Consider the following 18,497-nt stretch of genomic DNA (forward strand, 5'->3'; position numbering starts at 1 on the left):
TGGAGCTCTACGTGCGCGGAGCACCATAGTTAAGAAAACCCATCGATGCGAGAAAATTTGCTTTTATAGCCATGACATCATGAACGTCCGTATGCCCACCCCTCGATGTATGCCAATGTGACCAGTATCATGCCACGTGTAGTTTACAGCATACATCTTTGATATTGGACATCCATGTTTTGATCAATTGACACCTGTCAAAACAAGGTTTCTGCTGACCAGTATCACATGACCATATCACAGGCTCAAGCTTAGAGCTCACCGAGGTCAGCTGTTTTTTTTTTTAAGTTGACCGCTGACCAGGTACTGGTTTTCGATTGGAGTGTAGGCTCAACGTAGGTTAACTCATCTAAAAATAAGCAAGGCTTCATTTTTTAATAGTGCGCTTTCTATGGCTCGACGCAGCTATACAGCCATGCTACGTCAACTATAGTTCTTACACAGTCAATGCTTTTCGTGTTCAGGTGGGAAATGGTTTGGAAAATGTTTTCTTTCTGCCTTTTCACTGGTTTCAATCCAGTTTGACATATCATGATAGCTGTGGTCCACACTGGCGGCTACGAAGTTATTCAAGTCAAGCATCGGAGGGATATAAACTTAAAGCTGAGTGTGTTTTTTTTAATTTGCTTAGAACTGCTTTTTTCTCTGTATTACAATTTTTGGCATATCTTTAGAAGCTCTGATAAGGTTACATGATGCCTGGAGGACCTATAACTACAACAGAAATGAAAGGAGAGCGAAAGCTAATGACAACAACAAAACAGAATACCAGTAATAGCTCATACTTGTTGGAAGAAGTTACTCCACAAATTCTTTCCTTGGGCACTAAACCGTTTGTTATTTTTACAGATGCATTATTTAAAGTGAATGCGTATTTTTAAAAAGTCACGGTTTAATTGGTTTTTCCTTTAATTTTTATTGACAGGTGGAATTAAATAACAATTATCTGTACTATTTTGGACAAAAAGATATTAAGTTGAATTGTTTGTTTGTTTTGCTTTAAATGTGAGCGAACAAGTGATTTTTTAATCCATTTGCCTAACTGGTTTTCAATGAGCCTAGACAGTGACTAGAACATTTTGCCTTTATATTATAAACATGTAATCGAAATGAGTTCTCGTAAAATTAGGGGGAAATTTCACTAGCTTGTGTTTACAGAAGTTTGTTTAAAGCACCTAAAGGTAATTTGTGTTTGTCCTTTCTTGGTTGTGTTGCCGTATTTTGCCGATTCTTGTTTCAATGAAATAAATCAAAATGTGAATGATCTCGTTTTCAGAGATAAAGTGGAATAAAGTACCGGTACATCAGTGAAACTCTTTTTGACCTTGAACTGACAAAGTTTTTTATGGTTTCTAATTTTAGCGTGATTCCTATTCGCTGGGTATAACTTGACAGTTAACTCTGAAAATGGCTTTTTTTCCTTTCCATTCAGTCACTGAGGGTGTGCTTGTTTTCTTTTAAAACTCGTGCAGTTCAACAAAGGTCATTGCCAAGCTGGTGAATTCAAAACTAACTTTCACTCGAAAAACCGATATCACACTCATTCCTTTGTGATTCATGCCATATTTACCATGACGGAATTCACTACCTAGACAATGATTTTTTCTACAGAAGAAAGCAAAGAAAATGATTTAATTATTTTAAAGCAGCAACCGGAAACATCAAAATGTGGACAATTCGAAACTTTTTATTTCCATTAACCCTACAGGCAGTAAGAGTAAACAGGGGACCAGGGAGCTCGGCTTTTAGGCTTGGCTAAATCTATATATTATTGTTATTAAACATCCAAGTCAATTTTAGTTTTTTTACCAATCACCTTAGAACCCATTTACAATACCTTAGAGGTTCCATCAGTGGACATCTTTTTTAAGACTTTTATCAGATAAGAAATTGGCTCTTCAGGAGTGTCCTTTATTACTTTAGCCATCAGATCCTACAAAATTAAAACAAATTTCACAAAATGAAGGGACATTTAGGCAAACCCGAGACGAGGGTTTTCATAACTGTTGAAAATTCTCCCAACTCCCCCGAGTGTAATTAGATGAGGTTATGGAAACATGGAAAAAAGTCCTGTAGCCTTTTATAATAACATAATATTTCTCAAAGATAATTCGACAAATGAAGGAAAATGCTGGTTTTTTAAAGTCTTGACTGAAACAGATTTTTTTTATACACACTCATATTTCCTACCAGCCAATCAAAATGCGCATTTGACAACACATAACCAATCAAAATTTGTGTGATGTCACAGCAGTGTTTCCATACTCTCATCTAAACACAGCTCTTTCAAGACCAGTGAGAGTGTGCGTACTATCCTAATTATTTTATAATACATGTACATGTACAGTATCTAATAGTACACGTGTATTATCACATTTCCATATCAATATGATTTGTTATCATGAGAATTGCCAGAGCGGTGGACACACTACTTGCAGGTCATTTCCTGTCTTGGCATTTCAACCCTTTTAGGAACTACGACCAATAGTCTGCACTCCGGGACAGGAGAACTCTGCCCCTTATAGTTTATACATTAGGACGCCATTTTCAATGGCTAAACAGTGAGTCTACACTTAATCCATTCATTCCTAAAGCAGCCACCACTGATGAGAAAAAAATTGTCTGGCATTAGACAGATTAAAATCTGCTGGTCTGTCTGTCAGGAAGGAAAGGGATAATTATCGTTATTCAAGATCAAATGAGCCCCTAACCCCTTGTCATAGGCTGGTCTGCTCTACCCTCCAAACTGTGAGTCCCCTGACTCCTTCCTCAGGCTAATGACAGATTGTCAACATTTACTAAATTCCCTCTTTGATTCCCTAATAACAAGTACCTTATCTGCAAGTGTGTCATTTGAATTCCAAATTTCAATTAAAGCTACTGTATTACTTCATTTCATATATTAAGCTTATATCATTTTGTTCATTGATTCATTCATCCCGGGAACATAATTTTGAACCCACAAACGACCATCTCCCAACACCAGTGGCTTAAAAGCTCGGTTGGTAAGAGCGTCGCAGCGGCATCGCTAGGTCACGGGTTCATACTCCGCAGAAGTCCTGAATTTTTCAGGCTTCTCTACGCAATTGCTAAAATTGTGTTATTAAATATTACTGCGAGGATCATTTATCATAGCTCACTTGATTAGTAAAAATATAATTGTTTATTTATATTTCCGGCATAATTTCGAAACGTGTTAAAAAATTTCAAGGGTCAACTTTAAAATAAGCACGATTCCTTAATTAAAAACATTATCTAGCTAGGTTAAACACTGACTGGGGCTGACTCGACGAATGTTCATTCACACGCGATCGCTTTCACCCTGTGATAGACAAATTGTTACCTCAAATAATGCTCCAATGCGGTGCCTTTCTATATAAGCCTGGACTTGTTGGGCCGCCATCTTTCAAATGTTTTCCCCTACACAACGTTAGAAAAATGTTCATAATCAACAACACAGACAATAAAGTACTGCCGCCATTTTCAATTTCCCAGGCAACGACTCCCTGTTGATACAAGGACTGCAGGGGTAGACGGGATTTTCGTGGACACTTTCGTAATCGTACACGAACAATAATGTGAGAGGGCTCCTTTGGAATGATACGAGGATCAATACCCGGGGAAAAACATGCTCTCAGCTAGACGTGTGATTCATTATTTGGGACGGAAGGAGAGTTCTGTAGCTCTCAGAACAGTTGTTTGCAAGGGTCGAACGCTGGTTCAGAGACGAACAGTTGCGATTTGGCGTGCGAGGTAAGATTCTTCCGTTGCGGCGGACAGTACAGCGGGTCACGAGCCAAACTACATGTAGCTCTTTCTATGAGAAACTTTACATAACTTACTCAATATAAGTAATATGAATTCATAAATTGCTATTATGCAATTCGACTGGGCAAACATTATGGCAGTTTTCCTTGCGCGTACGTCTTGGTCTACCTTCATACATTGTACACATCTGCGATTTTAATCGTTTCCTATCTAGACTTAGCTTATTTTTAGTCTTTATTATACATAAGTCAACCAATTAATTGCAATAAGTATATTTTGCACGGTTACTGTACATGTATGATAAATTGTTTAATTCAACTTAGCAGGAATGAAACGTTTACTTGTGCCATTTAAATTGGGCTATTCATTGCAAACGTATGTATTACGTTTAGGGTATGCAAATATTTGGTGTTCATATATCTTTAAAAACAACGCCATTGAAACAAATCTAGAGGCCAAAAGTAGGGGAGACCCAACCTCATTCCCAGGGTCTCCATTTTTGTCATAAACAAAGAGTCCGTGGGAGTGAGGTTAAGGGGTGACCATGTACGTGTAGCTTAATCCAGACACGGTCTGTGATTGTAGAATGAAGCAATAGATGATTCAACACAAACAATGCACGTCATAGAGCCCTGTTAACAAAAGAAGCTACAGGTCATAGGGACCAATGAAATATTAATAGCACTCTAGAATAGCTACAGGATTACATGGGCAATGTTTCATTCTGGCATTGTAAAAAAGCTTTAACCAGTGCATCGCTTTGTGGAGGTTGGGTGCCTGAGACATCCTGGAGCTTCCACTATTGGCAGCCAGCTCCAAGATGGAGACTGAACCGATGACTGGCAAAGTCTGACAACCCAGCCATGAACCTGTCACACTGATATGACACTGATATAAGACTAATATAACAGTGAAAAGTAGAGGGGGGAAGGGAGGGGGAAAACCCCTAAAAATGCTCCACACAAAATGCTCCTTCCCTCTACATCAGTAAATAGAGTATCAATTATATATGCATGACCAAAGTGATACTTGGGACTCATTAGTGGAACCAGTTTTGCATGCTGGAATGTGGAAGAGCCAGCTTGAGTGGTGTAAACAAAGAGAGTGTACAAACGTGAGTGGAGATTCAAAGAATATACGGAACTTTATTGTAGGAAGCCTACTTAAGCTCCCTTATGTCTGATCAATTGACAACCTGGTTGCAGACTTTGAACCTTTATAAGTTATCTTTCATTAAGGTTACACCTGTTAAGAGGTGGCTAAGATGAACAAAATTTGCTTGGCACCTTCAACAACTTGTGATCTGATGACCCTTTATGATTGTCCATCCATAAATTGTAAGGATGTTTCACTTGGAATAGCATTACTTTATTATTATTAATCTCAAAGATGAAGCTGAACAAGAGACTGACATTTTTATAAAGATCTTGCAAACCTTTCATTTGTAGGGATTCAACTGGTTTTCGTCAAGTGTTTTGTTCAGGTCCACCAAGACATGGTTTTCGACTTTTCAGCTCCAAGGGTGAGTCAACCACTATCCTAAAAATTTCTTGGTGATTCTGGTCTATTCATGAAAAAGGGATTAATGAACAAAGACTGGTGAATCAAAGAACACAATGTACATGTACATGTATAACAATAATTTATAATAAATATATCAATAATTATTATGAAGTCACCTCATGTTACAATTGTACCTGTTTGGTTAGTCATTGATTTTTTCCTGGTTGATTTAAATACTAATAGTTATCTTTTAGCCAGGATCTGGCAAGATGCCGGCTAAAGCTTTGTTACAGCTGTACAATATATTGTATAGTAACATGTACCTGGTACTTCATAGTTAGCAAATACAACATGAAAAACATTTATGATTATGACTTTTTCATGAAACAGTGACTCAAATTCTAGATTGAAGATTAAAAATAATACTCTATTCATTAATTTAATGAAAATTTGGGGTTCAAATGTGCTTAAAGCTTACAGTGTGATCTCTGGCCAGTTACTTCAGTTACTTTACTTTACTTTCTCATGTAAAATGAGTAGCAATAATACATGATTGTATATTTTGTTTCTGAATTCTTGAATATGGTATTTTTCATTAACCAATCAACTTAATTTGTTAATACATGCAAGTGTCAAGTTATTTTAGTTCTGGGGAACTAATTTGGGAAGCTGTGTAGAAATCAAATCAAATCAAATGAACTTATATCAAATATCATAGGTTGGTTTTTGGGGAGAGGGGAAAACCAGAGACTACCCGGAGAAAGTCCTCTTGGAGCAGAGTAGATTTCAAACCAACAAACTCAACCCACAAGTGACACCGAGTCTGGGAATCCAACCCAGGCAACATTGGTGGGAGGCAAGCACTTGCTCTGACACCACCGTGCCTATCCCTGCTTCCTGGTTACAGTGATTAAGTACAATGCATGCTCTAAATCTGATTTGTTTTCATATTATGCCTCACACACAGACCTCCCTTCTCACACAAAAGTCACGTTACCAGCATTGTCTCCAACAATGGAGATGGGAACAATTGTCAGTTGGGAGAAACGAGAGGGTGATGCGCTGAACGAGGGAGATCTCCTGGCACAGATTGAGACTGACAAGGCTACAATGGAATTTGAAACTCCAGAAGAAGGATTCTTGGCAAAGATTATTCTTCCAGCTGGAAGCAAGGATGTACCCATTGGCAAACTACTTTGTATCATAGTGGAAAATAAAGAAGACATTGATTCTTTTAAGGACTTTGTGGCTGGAGAAGAGGCAAGCCCGGCTGTTGTAAGAAATTTTGTATTACATTTTGTTGTATGAAAACACCTGCAGTATCTTTTTTGTTATTATTGGTCCATCCTTTGTAAATTTGTTTGCAATTTTTTCTCAGATAAGTTATTCATCCTCAAGATCTATGAGAAACTGTTACAGGTCTTCTCTTGCTAGCAACTACATGTACAAAGTAGACATGCCATTATTATTTCTCCAAGAAATCCCAAAACATGAGATATAAGCCCATACAGCTGTAGGGATATTAATGTTATGCCCCCTTCAGTTTGTTTGTATGCTTTTATTCATTAATTTTTGTGTAGGAGAAGCCTGCTGAAGCTGCTGTCCCACAACCTCCCCCACCTCAAGCCCCATCAGCCCCGACCCCACCACCACCATCAGTAACTCCTGCTTCTTCACCACCCTCTCCACCCTCAGTAGCACCAGGTGGTAGAGTGTTTGCCAGTCCATTGGCAAAGAAGATGGCTCAAGAGAAAGGCATTGATTTAGCTGTAAGTTTTCATGTGCGTGTATAAATCCCTTGTTCCTGACTTATTTCTTGGATTTTGTGTTCACTTTCAAGACTTTTCTTTAATAGGTGTCTAGTTGCACTGAATACAAAACTATACTTGACTAATACTTCCACTCCTGACCACTGATTTAAATTTGCCTAGAATATTATGACTAGTGTTATAAAAAAAGGTAAAGGTAAAGTCACTGCTTACGAGCCAGAAGGCCCATCAGACCGGCGCATATCTCTGGTTTCCGTACCATAAAGCGACTAGGAGTATTTATACTCCCCCCCTGGATGGGATGCTAGTCCATCGCAGGGTTATACCCCCAGCATTTTGCCGGTACCCATTTATCACCGGGGTGGAGAGAGGCACCGTGAGAGTAAAGTGTCTTGCCCAAGAACACAACACAATGTCCCTGGCCAGGACCCGAACCCGGACCACTCGATCCGGAGTGTTATACAGTATATAAACTGTTACAGTAATAATAATATTATTGAAAGCTGTCCATTGTAGTCACTTCTCAAAACCAGTGCTTTCAAAGCGTGACAGCTGCCTTATTTCACTCAGCGAAGTCAGCCACTTTTCCCCTAAATGAAGTAATTAAGTAAAAGGAAGTATCATAATTATTTACCCTCAGATTTTTAGAGTAGCTAGTATCTAATATCTCCAAGCATTAAACAGAACAACTTGAAGAATCCCAACTGGCTGGAGGCAAACCGGTTGGCTATTTATAAGTGCAGGGACAGGAAACTGAACCAGGAACTACTGTACCTGGAACTTGTCTTGAACCGGAGATCTCTGGATCTCAAGGCAAGTGCCCTAACAAGTGGGCTGCACTGAACTTCAGATTGCATGACTTTTTTTTGTACATGCAAAACTCATTTTGACAATGACAGCATGAAGTCGCCTAAACATGATGGTCAATTTTGCTTTTGAAATGTGGCATTTGGCAGCATTCTTTTGAAAGTGGCATGCCAGATACCCCTAGAGAAAGCTCCCTCTCCCCCCCCCCCCCACCCCCTTAAAATAGAGGGTTAATTGGGGATTTAAGGTGTTGTTGATTAGAATTTAATGCCATAGACTGAAAGTAAGCAATGCAAGAGGTGAAGGATCCTTTGAGTAATGATATTTCGTTTCTGTTTCCAGTCTTTACAAGGCAGTGGTCCTGGAGGCCGAGTGGTCGCACAGGATGTGTCTGTGACAATGCCAGCTGCTGCTGCTGCTGCACCCACTCCAGTTTTTGTGCCAGGTACATATATAGAATCAAGCTATTACGCTTAATGCAGTAGCAATGAATTTCAGGGACTGTGTATGTGTTGTCGTTCAAATTGTTGTCTGATGTGCATTATCATAATATAAAACAAAGAAAACTTAAATTTGAACTGGCTTAAAAAGTTGAACCATTCAAATCACAAGTGAACATATACAGTACAACCCATATGAGCAGAGTGAGACAATATTCCAAGGATCAGCTTTCCTTTGGGGCAAGTTGTAATAATTTCATCGTACTCACCTAAGTCATGCACACATGCTGATTGGCATGCTGCACACACTAAAAAAAATCTTCACCTTTTGAAGATCTTCAGTTGAATATAACCAACAACAACTACCGGTAAAAGCCTACACTGCACTGTGAAGTAACATCTTATTCAGACAGTACTGTTAACACGGCTACAAAGTAACAATACCCTGGGTGCCAGAGGATTTTCTTTGTCAAGGTCTGAGACAAAGCTACATGAGATGAAGCGCAGAGCCTTTAGAAAAGGAATTTGCTTGTCCAACGGCTTGATTCTTCGCTTATTGTACATAGTCAATAACTTGATTCACGCACATAATGTTTTGTTTTAATTAACAACAAATTAAAAGTTATTGATAACAACTTGCATTGATCATCTGTGGAGGCCCCGAGGCACCTTATTTATTGAGGTAGTTGAAAACAATGACAAACTCTACTTTCTTGTCTTGAAACAGACTTTGAAATGATTTAGATGATTTTGAGTTTTCTGGGCCTTAAATACAGCATTGCTGTACCAGGCTTTCAACTTAGGGCTGCACTCAACTCGATTTCTATCTCTGTCATTAAAATTCTGAGTTGTTGCTTTTGTTATTTTTATTAGGAGCAGAATTCACTGACTTTCCTCTTACAAATGTTAGAAAGGTTTGTGTAATTTGAACCTTTAAACTGGCCTCAATGACAATAATAACAACAATAACAAAATAGTGATGATGATTTATGCTTATTCTCTTTTATCATTGGAGACACCCATGAATCACTGTAAATGGCTAATAAATCTTTTTTTTTTTTAATGCTTCCAGGTTATTGCTAAAAGACTCTTGGAATCCAAACAAACAATTCCTCATTATTATCTGTCAGTGGACATTCAAATGGATGATTTATTAGAGTGAGTTGCTTTTTCTCGCGAGACAGTATTAGAGCGAGTTTCAATCGAGTCGTAAAACCAAAACCCAAGTTATTACTTTGGGCAATCAAAAAGGGTGGAGACAATCCAGTAAACCAATCAAAACTCGAAAATGTGCATGCGCGAGCCACGATTGGATTTTACTACACTTCTGATTGGTTGAAAAAAGTGGCGAGATAACTTTGAACCAATCACTGAGTGAAGTAATGCAAAGCCAAAGCAATTTGCTGATTACTTTGACAGTCAATTAAAAACCGCTCTAATGCAAAAGTAATGTACATGATTAGTGGCTACAAAAAGTAAACAACCTGACAGCTAGAAAAACTCGATTTCATTTTAATTTTTTGAGATGACCTTAAGGCCGGTCCTTACTAATTCAAAGGTATTTTTGCGCTGTTGTATGATTATATGGGGGAAAAGCAGATTGTAACAAGTGTTATTGAAATCCTTTCCAAATTGAAGCTTAATTATCTCTGAAAAATGCATGGTTACCCCCAATTTTCTTTTTGGATACCAAGAGCACTTGCTAAGTTCGGCTTTCTCCACATAGTTTTAAGCCACGCAAAAATATCCCTGCATTAGTAAGCACCAACGATTTGAAACCCGAGTATCTAGTATCTAGTAGGCACCGTCCTTAAAAACCAGGAAACCACAGTATAATATGGAATGAAGATCAACTTAAAGAAGACGAAGGTGGTGAAAATCATTAAGAGGCCTGGCAAGGATTTTGCGATCTCTCACTTTGTCGGACCAAATTTCTCCAAAGCCGTGCACATATCGCAGCTCTCAAACTTCCGTATATCTTCCTCCCTCAAGGACCACGACTCGGCGCCATAAAACGCAGTGTGCTCCAGATGGTAGGTAAAGTCTGCTGCGAGCCTATAAGGCCCATCAGGCCGAAGCGACTAGGAGCGACTAGGAGCATTTCTAATCCCCCCAGGATGGGTTGCCAGTCATCGCAGGGTAACCCCCAGCATTAGATTCGCTGGTACCCATTTATACACCTGGGTGGAGAGAGGCACCTTGAGAGTAATGGGTCTTGCCCAAGAACACAACACGATGTCCCCGGCCAGTACCCGTCCTGTGTAATCAGGCTCCCAAGATAATTGAAGTGTGTCACTTGGCTTAATTGTTCGCCTTCGAGGAAAATGATGAGGTACTTCGACGTGTCGATGAGGAAAGATCAATTGTAAATATCATTGATAGGAGACAGCGTCTGGCTGGAACATACACTGCGTCATGGTGATCTTCTCCCTCTAGTGATTGAGTAGAGAGTGGTGGAAAGGAGGCCTCTTGGGGCCGGAGACCCAGAACGGGAGCGCTGAACAGAATTATAAGGAGCGGCAGCTCGTATGAATCAGTAAAGAGACGAGATATGGAGCGAAAACTGTAAGGAAGGACCTGCTTGCGGGCTGAGGACACACACACACATTTTCATATGCAGTGCACAAGAAGAATATGAAATCCGAAACTGATTGTAAAACAAATCCACATAGAAAAGGAGTTTTGTGATGCCAAAGCAATTTCTGCGCCAAAAGAGCTAGAACAAGAAGTCCGCCGATAGGATTTAGGACTTCTCGAAAACAGTTTGCCCAAAGATTTTTTTTTGCCACAGTTCGTTCAAAATAAGACGTCACAAGCAGTGAACGAAATCATATTTGGGTGTGCTGATATCATTGCTATAAATAATAATATTGTAAAAACTTTCACAATGCCATTAACAGATTTAGGCTCTATCATCCTAGATATATTCATGAAAAGTGAACAAGATCATATTTAGGTGTGCTGATATCATTGCTATAAATGATAATATTGTAAACACTTTTACAATGCCATAACAGATTTAGGCTCTATCATCCTAGATATATTCATGAAAGCACAAAAGATTGTGACATTAATTCAACATTATTTGAGTGAAAAAAAAACTCCATACAGTTTACTGTACAAGTAATTGAGTATGACCCCGCTCAGATCTTTGTATGTTACAGAGGGGGAATTCCAGGAGAATGAAGTTGTTGCACATGGATTGTTATAATTAATTATTATTCACCGAAGTGGAGGTGAATAGTACTTGGATAATCACCTCCGGGCTAGCCAATCAGCGCGCGCCAAAAGCACTATTCACTTGTGTGCTATATACTAATAATAGTTATTGTTCTTTTAATTTTTATGGCATTTGCTTGGATGCTGTTGTCAAATATTTTTTTTGTGTAGGACACCGCTGGCCTTAATCGGATTTTTGTTTTTCTCTCCAGCGTTCGAAAGCAGTTAAACTCGGATTTAGATGGAGCACATAAACTGTCTGTGAATGACTTTGTGCTGAAAGCTTGTGCATTGGCTTGTAAAAGAGTTCCTGAAGCTAACTCCTCTTGGATGTCAGATTTTATAAGACAGTAAGTGATAATGAAAGGGCGAAGTGATACGCGTTTTCGTCTGGACAATTTGGGCAATTGTCTCTCATACATGTACTAGACACTTGAAAAATTCAGCGTGTTCAGTTGTCCGGAAAGAGTGCGAGGATGAGTTCGCTCTTTCATCTATAAACTTGCACTTCAAATGTGTACATTTATTCATTCAGTAAGTGATAATATAAATTTAAAGTTATTTATTATTTATGACAATTTTGGCAAGAATACTTAAAGGGGCACTGCCATGCGATGACATGCGCAGTATTTGTCACACGCAGAAATTTTAACAGTTTTCTTTTTTCTGTTTAAGTATAGACTTTATACTGCTTTCGAAAAGCAATCAAATGTATATTTATTTATTTATTATCAGTTATGTGGAGTCCAAAAAATGAAAGCAAACAAAAATATCGTGCCATTTTTGTTCATTGACAAATGAATTCAGTGAAGTGTGATCGAAAGACTGCCGGCGGTACAAACTCTCAAGTGGAAATATTTTTCTCTGCGATGTACCAAACATATTGTCAAGATTAACATGCCATTTTAAAGCTGAAAGAGAGTTCATTCATTTCCAAGAGACAACTTTAAAGTCAAAAGATGGTAAACAGAGAAAAACTTCAGCCGTGTTTTACTCACCGCTTGCGGTTTAATAATACATGCAACGGAGCGATTCTAGAATACCTGGCTACTTTTGATCGCTCCCTCATTCCCGCGGTCGCGTAATTCTGAATATGTCGTAGGTGTAAAACCACTGCTCCCGCGGTCACGCAGTCGTAATACAAGTGGATTTCAGGTGGTGGATAACTAGTGCTCCCGCAGTCACGCAGTCGAAAGTTAAATGGAATACGTGGGGTGTATAACTAGTGTTCCCACCGTCACACAGTAGTAATGAAAGAGGAATTCAGTTGATGTATAACTAGTGGTCCCTCAGTCACGCAGTCGAAAGCTGAGTGGATTTCAGGTGGTGTATAACTAGTTCTCCCGCAGTCCCACAGTCACACAGTGATAATCAACAGGAATTTGGGGGGGTGCATATCTAGTGCTCCCTCAGTCCCGCAGCCACGCAGTCGAAAAGTGTAGTTAACCGAACTGTAAAGTGAAAGCTAAAATTTTAAAAGAGTGCTTAAAAGTAATCACTGAAAAGAGCGCTTAGGCTTAGTCAGTAAACGAGTGCTGTATTCTTCTCACAATCTTGTAAATAGTGTAGTTAACCGAACCGTAGATTGAAAGCTAAAATTTTAAAAGAGTGTGTAAGCGTAATCACTGAAAAGAGCGCTTGGGTTTAATCAGTAAACGAGTGCTATATCTTCTCACAATCTTGTAAAAGGTGTAGTTAACCGAACCGTAGATTGAAAGCTAAAATTTTAAAAGAGTGTGTAAGCGTAATCACTGAAACGAGTGCTTAGGCTTAATCAGTAAACGAGTGCTATATTCTTCACACGATCCCGTAAAAAGTGTAGTTAACCAAACCGTAAAATGCAAATTTGACGAGTGCGGGAGTAGCTCTGCAACAGTTTGGCCAAAACCGTATGCAAATGAGATGACTGCGGGACTGCGGGAGCAGGCTTTTAATCTCTAGATTTTAGTGGCCGGGTATTCTAGAATCTAGCCCAAAACAAATAAACACAACCAGTGCAGTTCCTCTCTTATAAATGCGGGTTTTCTTTAAAATATTCAAAAGCAGATTTTACAGCTAAACGTTTATCCTCAAACGATGATATGGTGGTCTCTGACATTTAAGCGACTAGTAGCTAGAAATGGTTCGCGACGGTGGACTTCGATCCATGTTTATAGTGGGTAAACGGCTTACATTTCGGTTACACCATACGTCGAATTTCTTGTGAATTCACGCCAAAAAAAAGCTTCTCTTCATTGCAGATGCTGTATTGGTACTTTGACTGCACTGCTTTGCCCTCTTGAGAAAATTGAATCACTATTTGTGTGTCGAGTGTTTAAAATTCTGCATGTGACAGTGGCCTCCATATTGTCTGCACCTCACCAAACTCGAAAAGTTCAGGCTGAATTTTTCAAGTTTCCATTCAAAGACCTGTCGCATGCGCGTCGGTGACAATGCCCCTTTAAGTGACAGAATGTGCGAGGAGCGAAGTAATGAGCGAAAAGTGCAAGGGAAAGTCTATATCAGTATTTCATCTTTTTAGTTCTACACTAAACTGACAGATAAGGTCCTTGCTGACCCTGTAACTTCGCAGCTTGATACTTGTTGGATAGTGTTGGCGAGATTCATTTTTGAGTTTCTCCATAATTTTTTTTTCAGACATCATAATGTTGATATTAGCGTGGCAGTCAGTGCAGAATCTGGTTTAATCACACCTATTGTCTTCAATGCAGATAAAAAGGTACGGAACACAATATCCATACGTAGTTAATAGACAATTCCCCATGGAGGGGCTTTTCAGGCCCAATGGATTGATTTGAAACAAAGAACAGAATAAGAACTTTGGAGAATCCCAACTGGCCGGAGGCAAACCTGTTGGCTATTTACATTGTACAAGTGCAGCCTAGAAGCTGAACTAGGGACTACCTGGATCAACTTCTACGACCGGATCATGACGTTTCTTGAACCCAGGATCTCTGGATCTCAAGGCAAACGCCCTATATCTACTGGGCTACTGCCCCAGTTAACGATAAAATTTACTTCATGTCAAACAACATGGAAAGTGGTCACTCAGTCTCCCCAATTCATGTGTTAAAAATGCTTAACCTCCCGAAAAGATATAACACCATTAACTTTTAAAGTCGAAGTTCTGGAACGAGAGACAGAGTCTTACAAGACACCTATTTCGAGATTTAATCCTTACGGATTTATATAATGTCACGGACGTTCGTACATGTAAGTCAAATCATTTACTAAATTTATTATTTTTCTTCAAGGGTCTAAAAGATATAAGCTCAGATATAACTGCTTTAGCTGAGAAAGCAAGAGAGAACAAGTTACAACCACATGAGTTCCAGGGTGGCACCATCACAGTTTCAAATCTAGGAATGTTTGGTGTGAAGAATTTTTCGGCAATTATTAACCCGCCCCAAGTAAGTCAACATAGGATTTTATAGTTGTCACTATAAACCTTTTGGCAGAAAAATATTAGCGTGATTATGCTAAACACCTGACGAGTGAGCTGTCGATTTTGGTGCGGGTCGGAGTATCACAGCCCAGCTAACCCAACTTAAAGGTAGAGTGTGCACAAGTGATGTGGTCTGTCCATTGCGGTATACAACGTTTGGGTGGATCGTATAATCTGGTTCAGTCATTTTAGCCCGAACCCAGGTACTCTCTTTTTTCCTATTTTGTTGTTAACAGAGAGGCTCCTGTTGACTTTGACCAAGTCACTTCCCGCTGCAAACTGATCGCGTATAATGCTACTTTTTGTAGAGTCACTCAGTTCTTTGCTTTCAGAAACTTTCAAACATGGATTCCAGCATTTTAGCTGAGGAATATCGTCAAGCAGTTTCTGTTTAAATCTTGTCAGAATCACGTTCTGACCAGCTCTTTCGCAACAATTTGAGTGTCACTCCTTGCGCTACTTCTTTGTATTTGCTATTGCATGACAGAAAATTACAGCTAGAAAGTTGACGACTTTCTTGCTGGAATTATCACAATTCGAGGGTTTGCATCTAATTTGCATGCTAATGCTGGTACTGTATCGCCAGAGCTCCAAAATTAAAATGGTCAATGTAATCTTGAATCTCGTTGAGTATTCACGGCTCTTTTGGAGTGGAAGAGATGCAAATGCTCCCCCGAAAATCGTGATGGTTGTAACAAACTTCGCTTCTATTCTGATATTTCTGGGGAAAAGACCATTTTACGTATAACTACATCTTCCCAACAGCAAATGGACCCCTCAACCTCTTATACTTTCTCAGGTCAGATCATGCGACAGTCTCCGTGGAATATTTGGTTCCCCTGAGAAATGAAATGTGGTCGCGGTGTCTGAAATGTTAAAGCCAAACAAAGGAGCTAAAAGGGTCTGTTTTCGAAATGAGCAACCAAGGTGCTCTATAAAGGTGGAGAAAGAGGATCAGAAAACGATTTTTTTTTAATGTGGTAACAAAGTTCGTGCACATAGAATGCGAGATAACGTAAGGTAACGAGTGACCTGCTTAAAGAGAATCCTGCTTGTTGGTACAAAGTACATGTACCTACCTTTGTACAAAGTGAGAAACTTTTACTCGCCGTGTACTTTGGTTGGTATTTGCTCCCTGAATACGAAAATGTGTTTTAGCGATCAATTCTTTGCTCAATTTGTTTCTTTCTTTTTATCAAAGGCTTGTATATTAGCGGTTGGAAAAGCCGAGGAACAAGTTATAGTGGATGAAAATAGCGAAAAGGGGTAAGTTGATTTGGTACATTTTAAAATGGTTGTTTAATATTTGAGTGTCCATAGTTAAGCGAGTCATAAAAGTTTCTTTCCTTGACTTATCTGAATGAATTCAAATTTTACTCAATGTTCTGAACCAATCTGAAGCAAAACTTGAGTTTTTCTTCGTCTTATAATTAGAAGAGAGGGCAGTTGAGGGGGGGGGGGGGGGGAGGAGGGAGGGGAATTCGTGTGACCGAGGTCGGTACTATTGCGTGACACAGATGTGAGTGATATGTCGTTACTGGAAAATGTAAAGGAAAAATGCCTCAATGTAGTTTTAGTATGTTCTTGCGTTAGTCACCTGGGAAAGATCAGTGAAATAATTGTTGTTTTTTTTCCTTGTCAACAGGTACACAACTGGGACAGTAATGTCCGTGACCCTTAGCTGTGATCATCGTGTTGTTGATGGTGCTGTTGGAGCGCAGTGGCTGGCGGCATTTAAAGGCTATTTAGAGAAACCACTGACTATGTTACTATGATCCGAAACAAGAGATTAATTTTCTTGTCCGAAATTAATAACAAATTCCATGATTACAGCTTAAAAAGTCGAGGGATGGGTAACAAGGGGCTATAAATGCGGCGTTGGAGAGGGGGGGGGGGGCAATTAGAACTCGGAAAGCGATGAGTACTGAGGTGGGAACGGAAGGTCAGCGGAAGAGAATATAATTCAGTGCTAGAAAAGATAGAATTTGCGTGAGGAAGGAACGAAAACGGGACGTAATATAGAGATGGAGGAGTCTTAAGTTCATATCGTTCTTTCCGTTTTTTTCCTTCTTTTCGTCCTACACTTATTTTTCCCCTTCCCTTTCCGCTTATAGCTCCACCCGCAAATCTAGCTCAAAATATTCAAACTTTTGAATTCTCAGTGTCTTTCTATTTGGGATGGACGATGAAGTGAGGTTCGCTTACTATTTGAACGGAGCTTTAGGTGAAATTGTTTTGAAGTGTGTTCGTGGTGTCCCTTTTGAACGTAAGGGAACAGAACAAGGCTGCTGAAAGGAAAGGATTCTAAATGCAAATCAAGATGACCTCAATGACATGTGACCAGGGACTAAATCTCAAGATCATGAGCACCAGGCTGTAATTGGCCAATGGCAAAAACAGTTTGGATAGTTAATTTTATCGTTCTTGGTTTAGCTCCGCGTGACAAAAGATTAATTCTCCCTATGAAGCTCAATAAAGTAGAAAAAAATTCGCTTGTTCCGGTAAATTCCTAGAAAAAAAATTCCTCGGAAGATTTTCTTTTTTTCTCGTGAGTAATTATTTCCAGAAGATATATGGCAAGGGCCTCAACTTTTAAAGCCCCTATAAAACCATTGATTGACAAATTCTCCACACTCTTTCCCGTATATTTTGAACGGTCTTTGTTGGGAGAATTTGTCTAAATCGAACTGTTGGCAAGTTGTATTCGTGTAATTATTATTATTTTTTTTTTAATTGGTGAAATTGAAAAGAAAAACACGAATGGCCCGTTTTTATGGGATTTCACGGGCTGATATGAGGATAATTTCCATTAGTCCAGCCAGAGTACAGATTCATTTCCGGCCGAAAAAACAACGGACCTGTGAATTAGCCTACAACCACAGCAACATATTTAGAATTTGTTTTTTTAAGATCATTAATCATTGAAAACTACGAGACTTGGATTTTCGTTTTTGTGACTACGTACAATGGTTGCAAATGAGAAATTATTATTATAATCTTTATTGTTATTATGTTATGGATAATTCATTAGTGTGGCATTTAACCAACAAGTAACTCATTGTGTATGACTGGGCCTCGTCCGCCATTTTGAATCACCCGCCGCAAAGAAACTGGGAACAAGGTTGGTTCAAAAGCTGATTAACACTAATCCGCGATTAAACACAAACCCAGGCTTGAATTTTGCCGTCAAAAAAAAAAAGCCTTGACCTTGTAATATTTTACTGATGGCAAGGAAAAGTCAAGGAAAGGAACTTTGTTTGAGTGTCTAGTCGTTCTAGCGCTGGAGCACTAATTGGGGACACTGTACTGAATTCAACAATTAACCCAAATCAAGTCAAATGCTGGTTATTGAGGAGAAGGGAAAACTGGAGTACCCGGAGAAAAACCTCTCGGAGCAGAGTAGAGAAACAACAAACTCAACCCACATATGACGCCGAGTCTGGAAGTGGACCCGGGCCACATTGGTGGGAGGCGAGTGCTCTCACCACTGCGCCAGCCCTGCACCCAAGGAGACCTAAAAATCTTGTGGAAACCTTTTTTCTGATT

At 39.3% G+C, this 18,497-nt stretch overlaps 2 protein-coding genes across 5 annotated transcripts in view; one reads left to right on the forward strand and one right to left on the reverse strand.

Moving 5' to 3' along the window:
* The window catches only part of LOC138003052 (uncharacterized protein C8orf34 homolog), a 38,166-nt gene extending 34,657 nt beyond the window's left edge, over positions 1-3,509 (reverse strand). For both annotated transcript variants that reach the window (XM_068848998.1, XM_068848996.1), the window contains exons 1-2: positions 3,344-3,509; positions 1,838-1,933 (exon numbers count right to left, since the gene is read on the reverse strand). In XM_068848998.1, the coding sequence (XP_068705099.1) occupies positions 1,838-1,933; positions 3,344-3,403 (156 nt within the window). In that variant the 5' untranslated portion in view covers positions 3,404-3,509. The remainder of the gene's footprint in view (positions 1-1,837; positions 1,934-3,343) is intronic.
* A 79-nt stretch (positions 3,510-3,588) lies between these two features.
* LOC138003758 (dihydrolipoyllysine-residue acetyltransferase component of pyruvate dehydrogenase complex, mitochondrial-like) lies at positions 3,589-17,959 on the forward strand. 3 transcript variants are annotated; one of them, XM_068849982.1, is made up of 12 exons: positions 3,589-3,753; positions 5,217-5,290; positions 6,239-6,546; positions 6,852-7,040; positions 8,190-8,292; positions 9,161-9,201; positions 9,360-9,445; positions 11,719-11,856; positions 14,144-14,225; positions 14,761-14,916; positions 16,153-16,217; positions 16,597-17,959. In XM_068849982.1, the coding sequence occupies exons 1-12, from the start codon at positions 3,629-3,631 to the stop codon at positions 16,724-16,726; spliced, it is 1,497 nt and encodes a 498-aa protein (XP_068706083.1). In that variant the 5' UTR covers positions 3,589-3,628; the 3' UTR covers positions 16,727-17,959. The 3 variants fall into 3 exon arrangements, with proteins under 3 accessions (XP_068706083.1, XP_068706084.1, XP_068706085.1); XM_068849983.1 differs by having other exon boundaries at positions 6,855-7,040; positions 16,597-16,871; XM_068849984.1 differs by having other exon boundaries at positions 6,239-6,531; positions 16,597-16,871.
* The last annotated feature ends 538 nt before the right edge of the window (positions 17,960-18,497 follow it).

Source organism: Montipora foliosa, chromosome 5, assembly GCF_036669935.1.
Source record: "Montipora foliosa isolate CH-2021 chromosome 5, ASM3666993v2, whole genome shotgun sequence".
In the NCBI taxonomy this organism is placed as follows: Eukaryota; Metazoa; Cnidaria; class Anthozoa; order Scleractinia; family Acroporidae; genus Montipora; species Montipora foliosa.

Coding starts and splice junctions, on each gene's coding strand:
- LOC138003758 (XM_068849982.1), top strand. CDS start 3,629: ATGCTCTCAGCTAGACGTGTGATTCATTATTTGGGACGGAAGGAGAGT. Junction 3,754..5,216: donor GTTGCGATTTGGCGTGCGAG/GTAAGATTCTTC, acceptor TTTCATTTGTAG/GGATTCAACTGGTTTTCGTC. Junction 9,446..11,718: donor CAAATGGATGATTTATTAGA/GTGAGTTGCTTT, acceptor TTTTCTCTCCAG/CGTTCGAAAGCAGTTAAACT.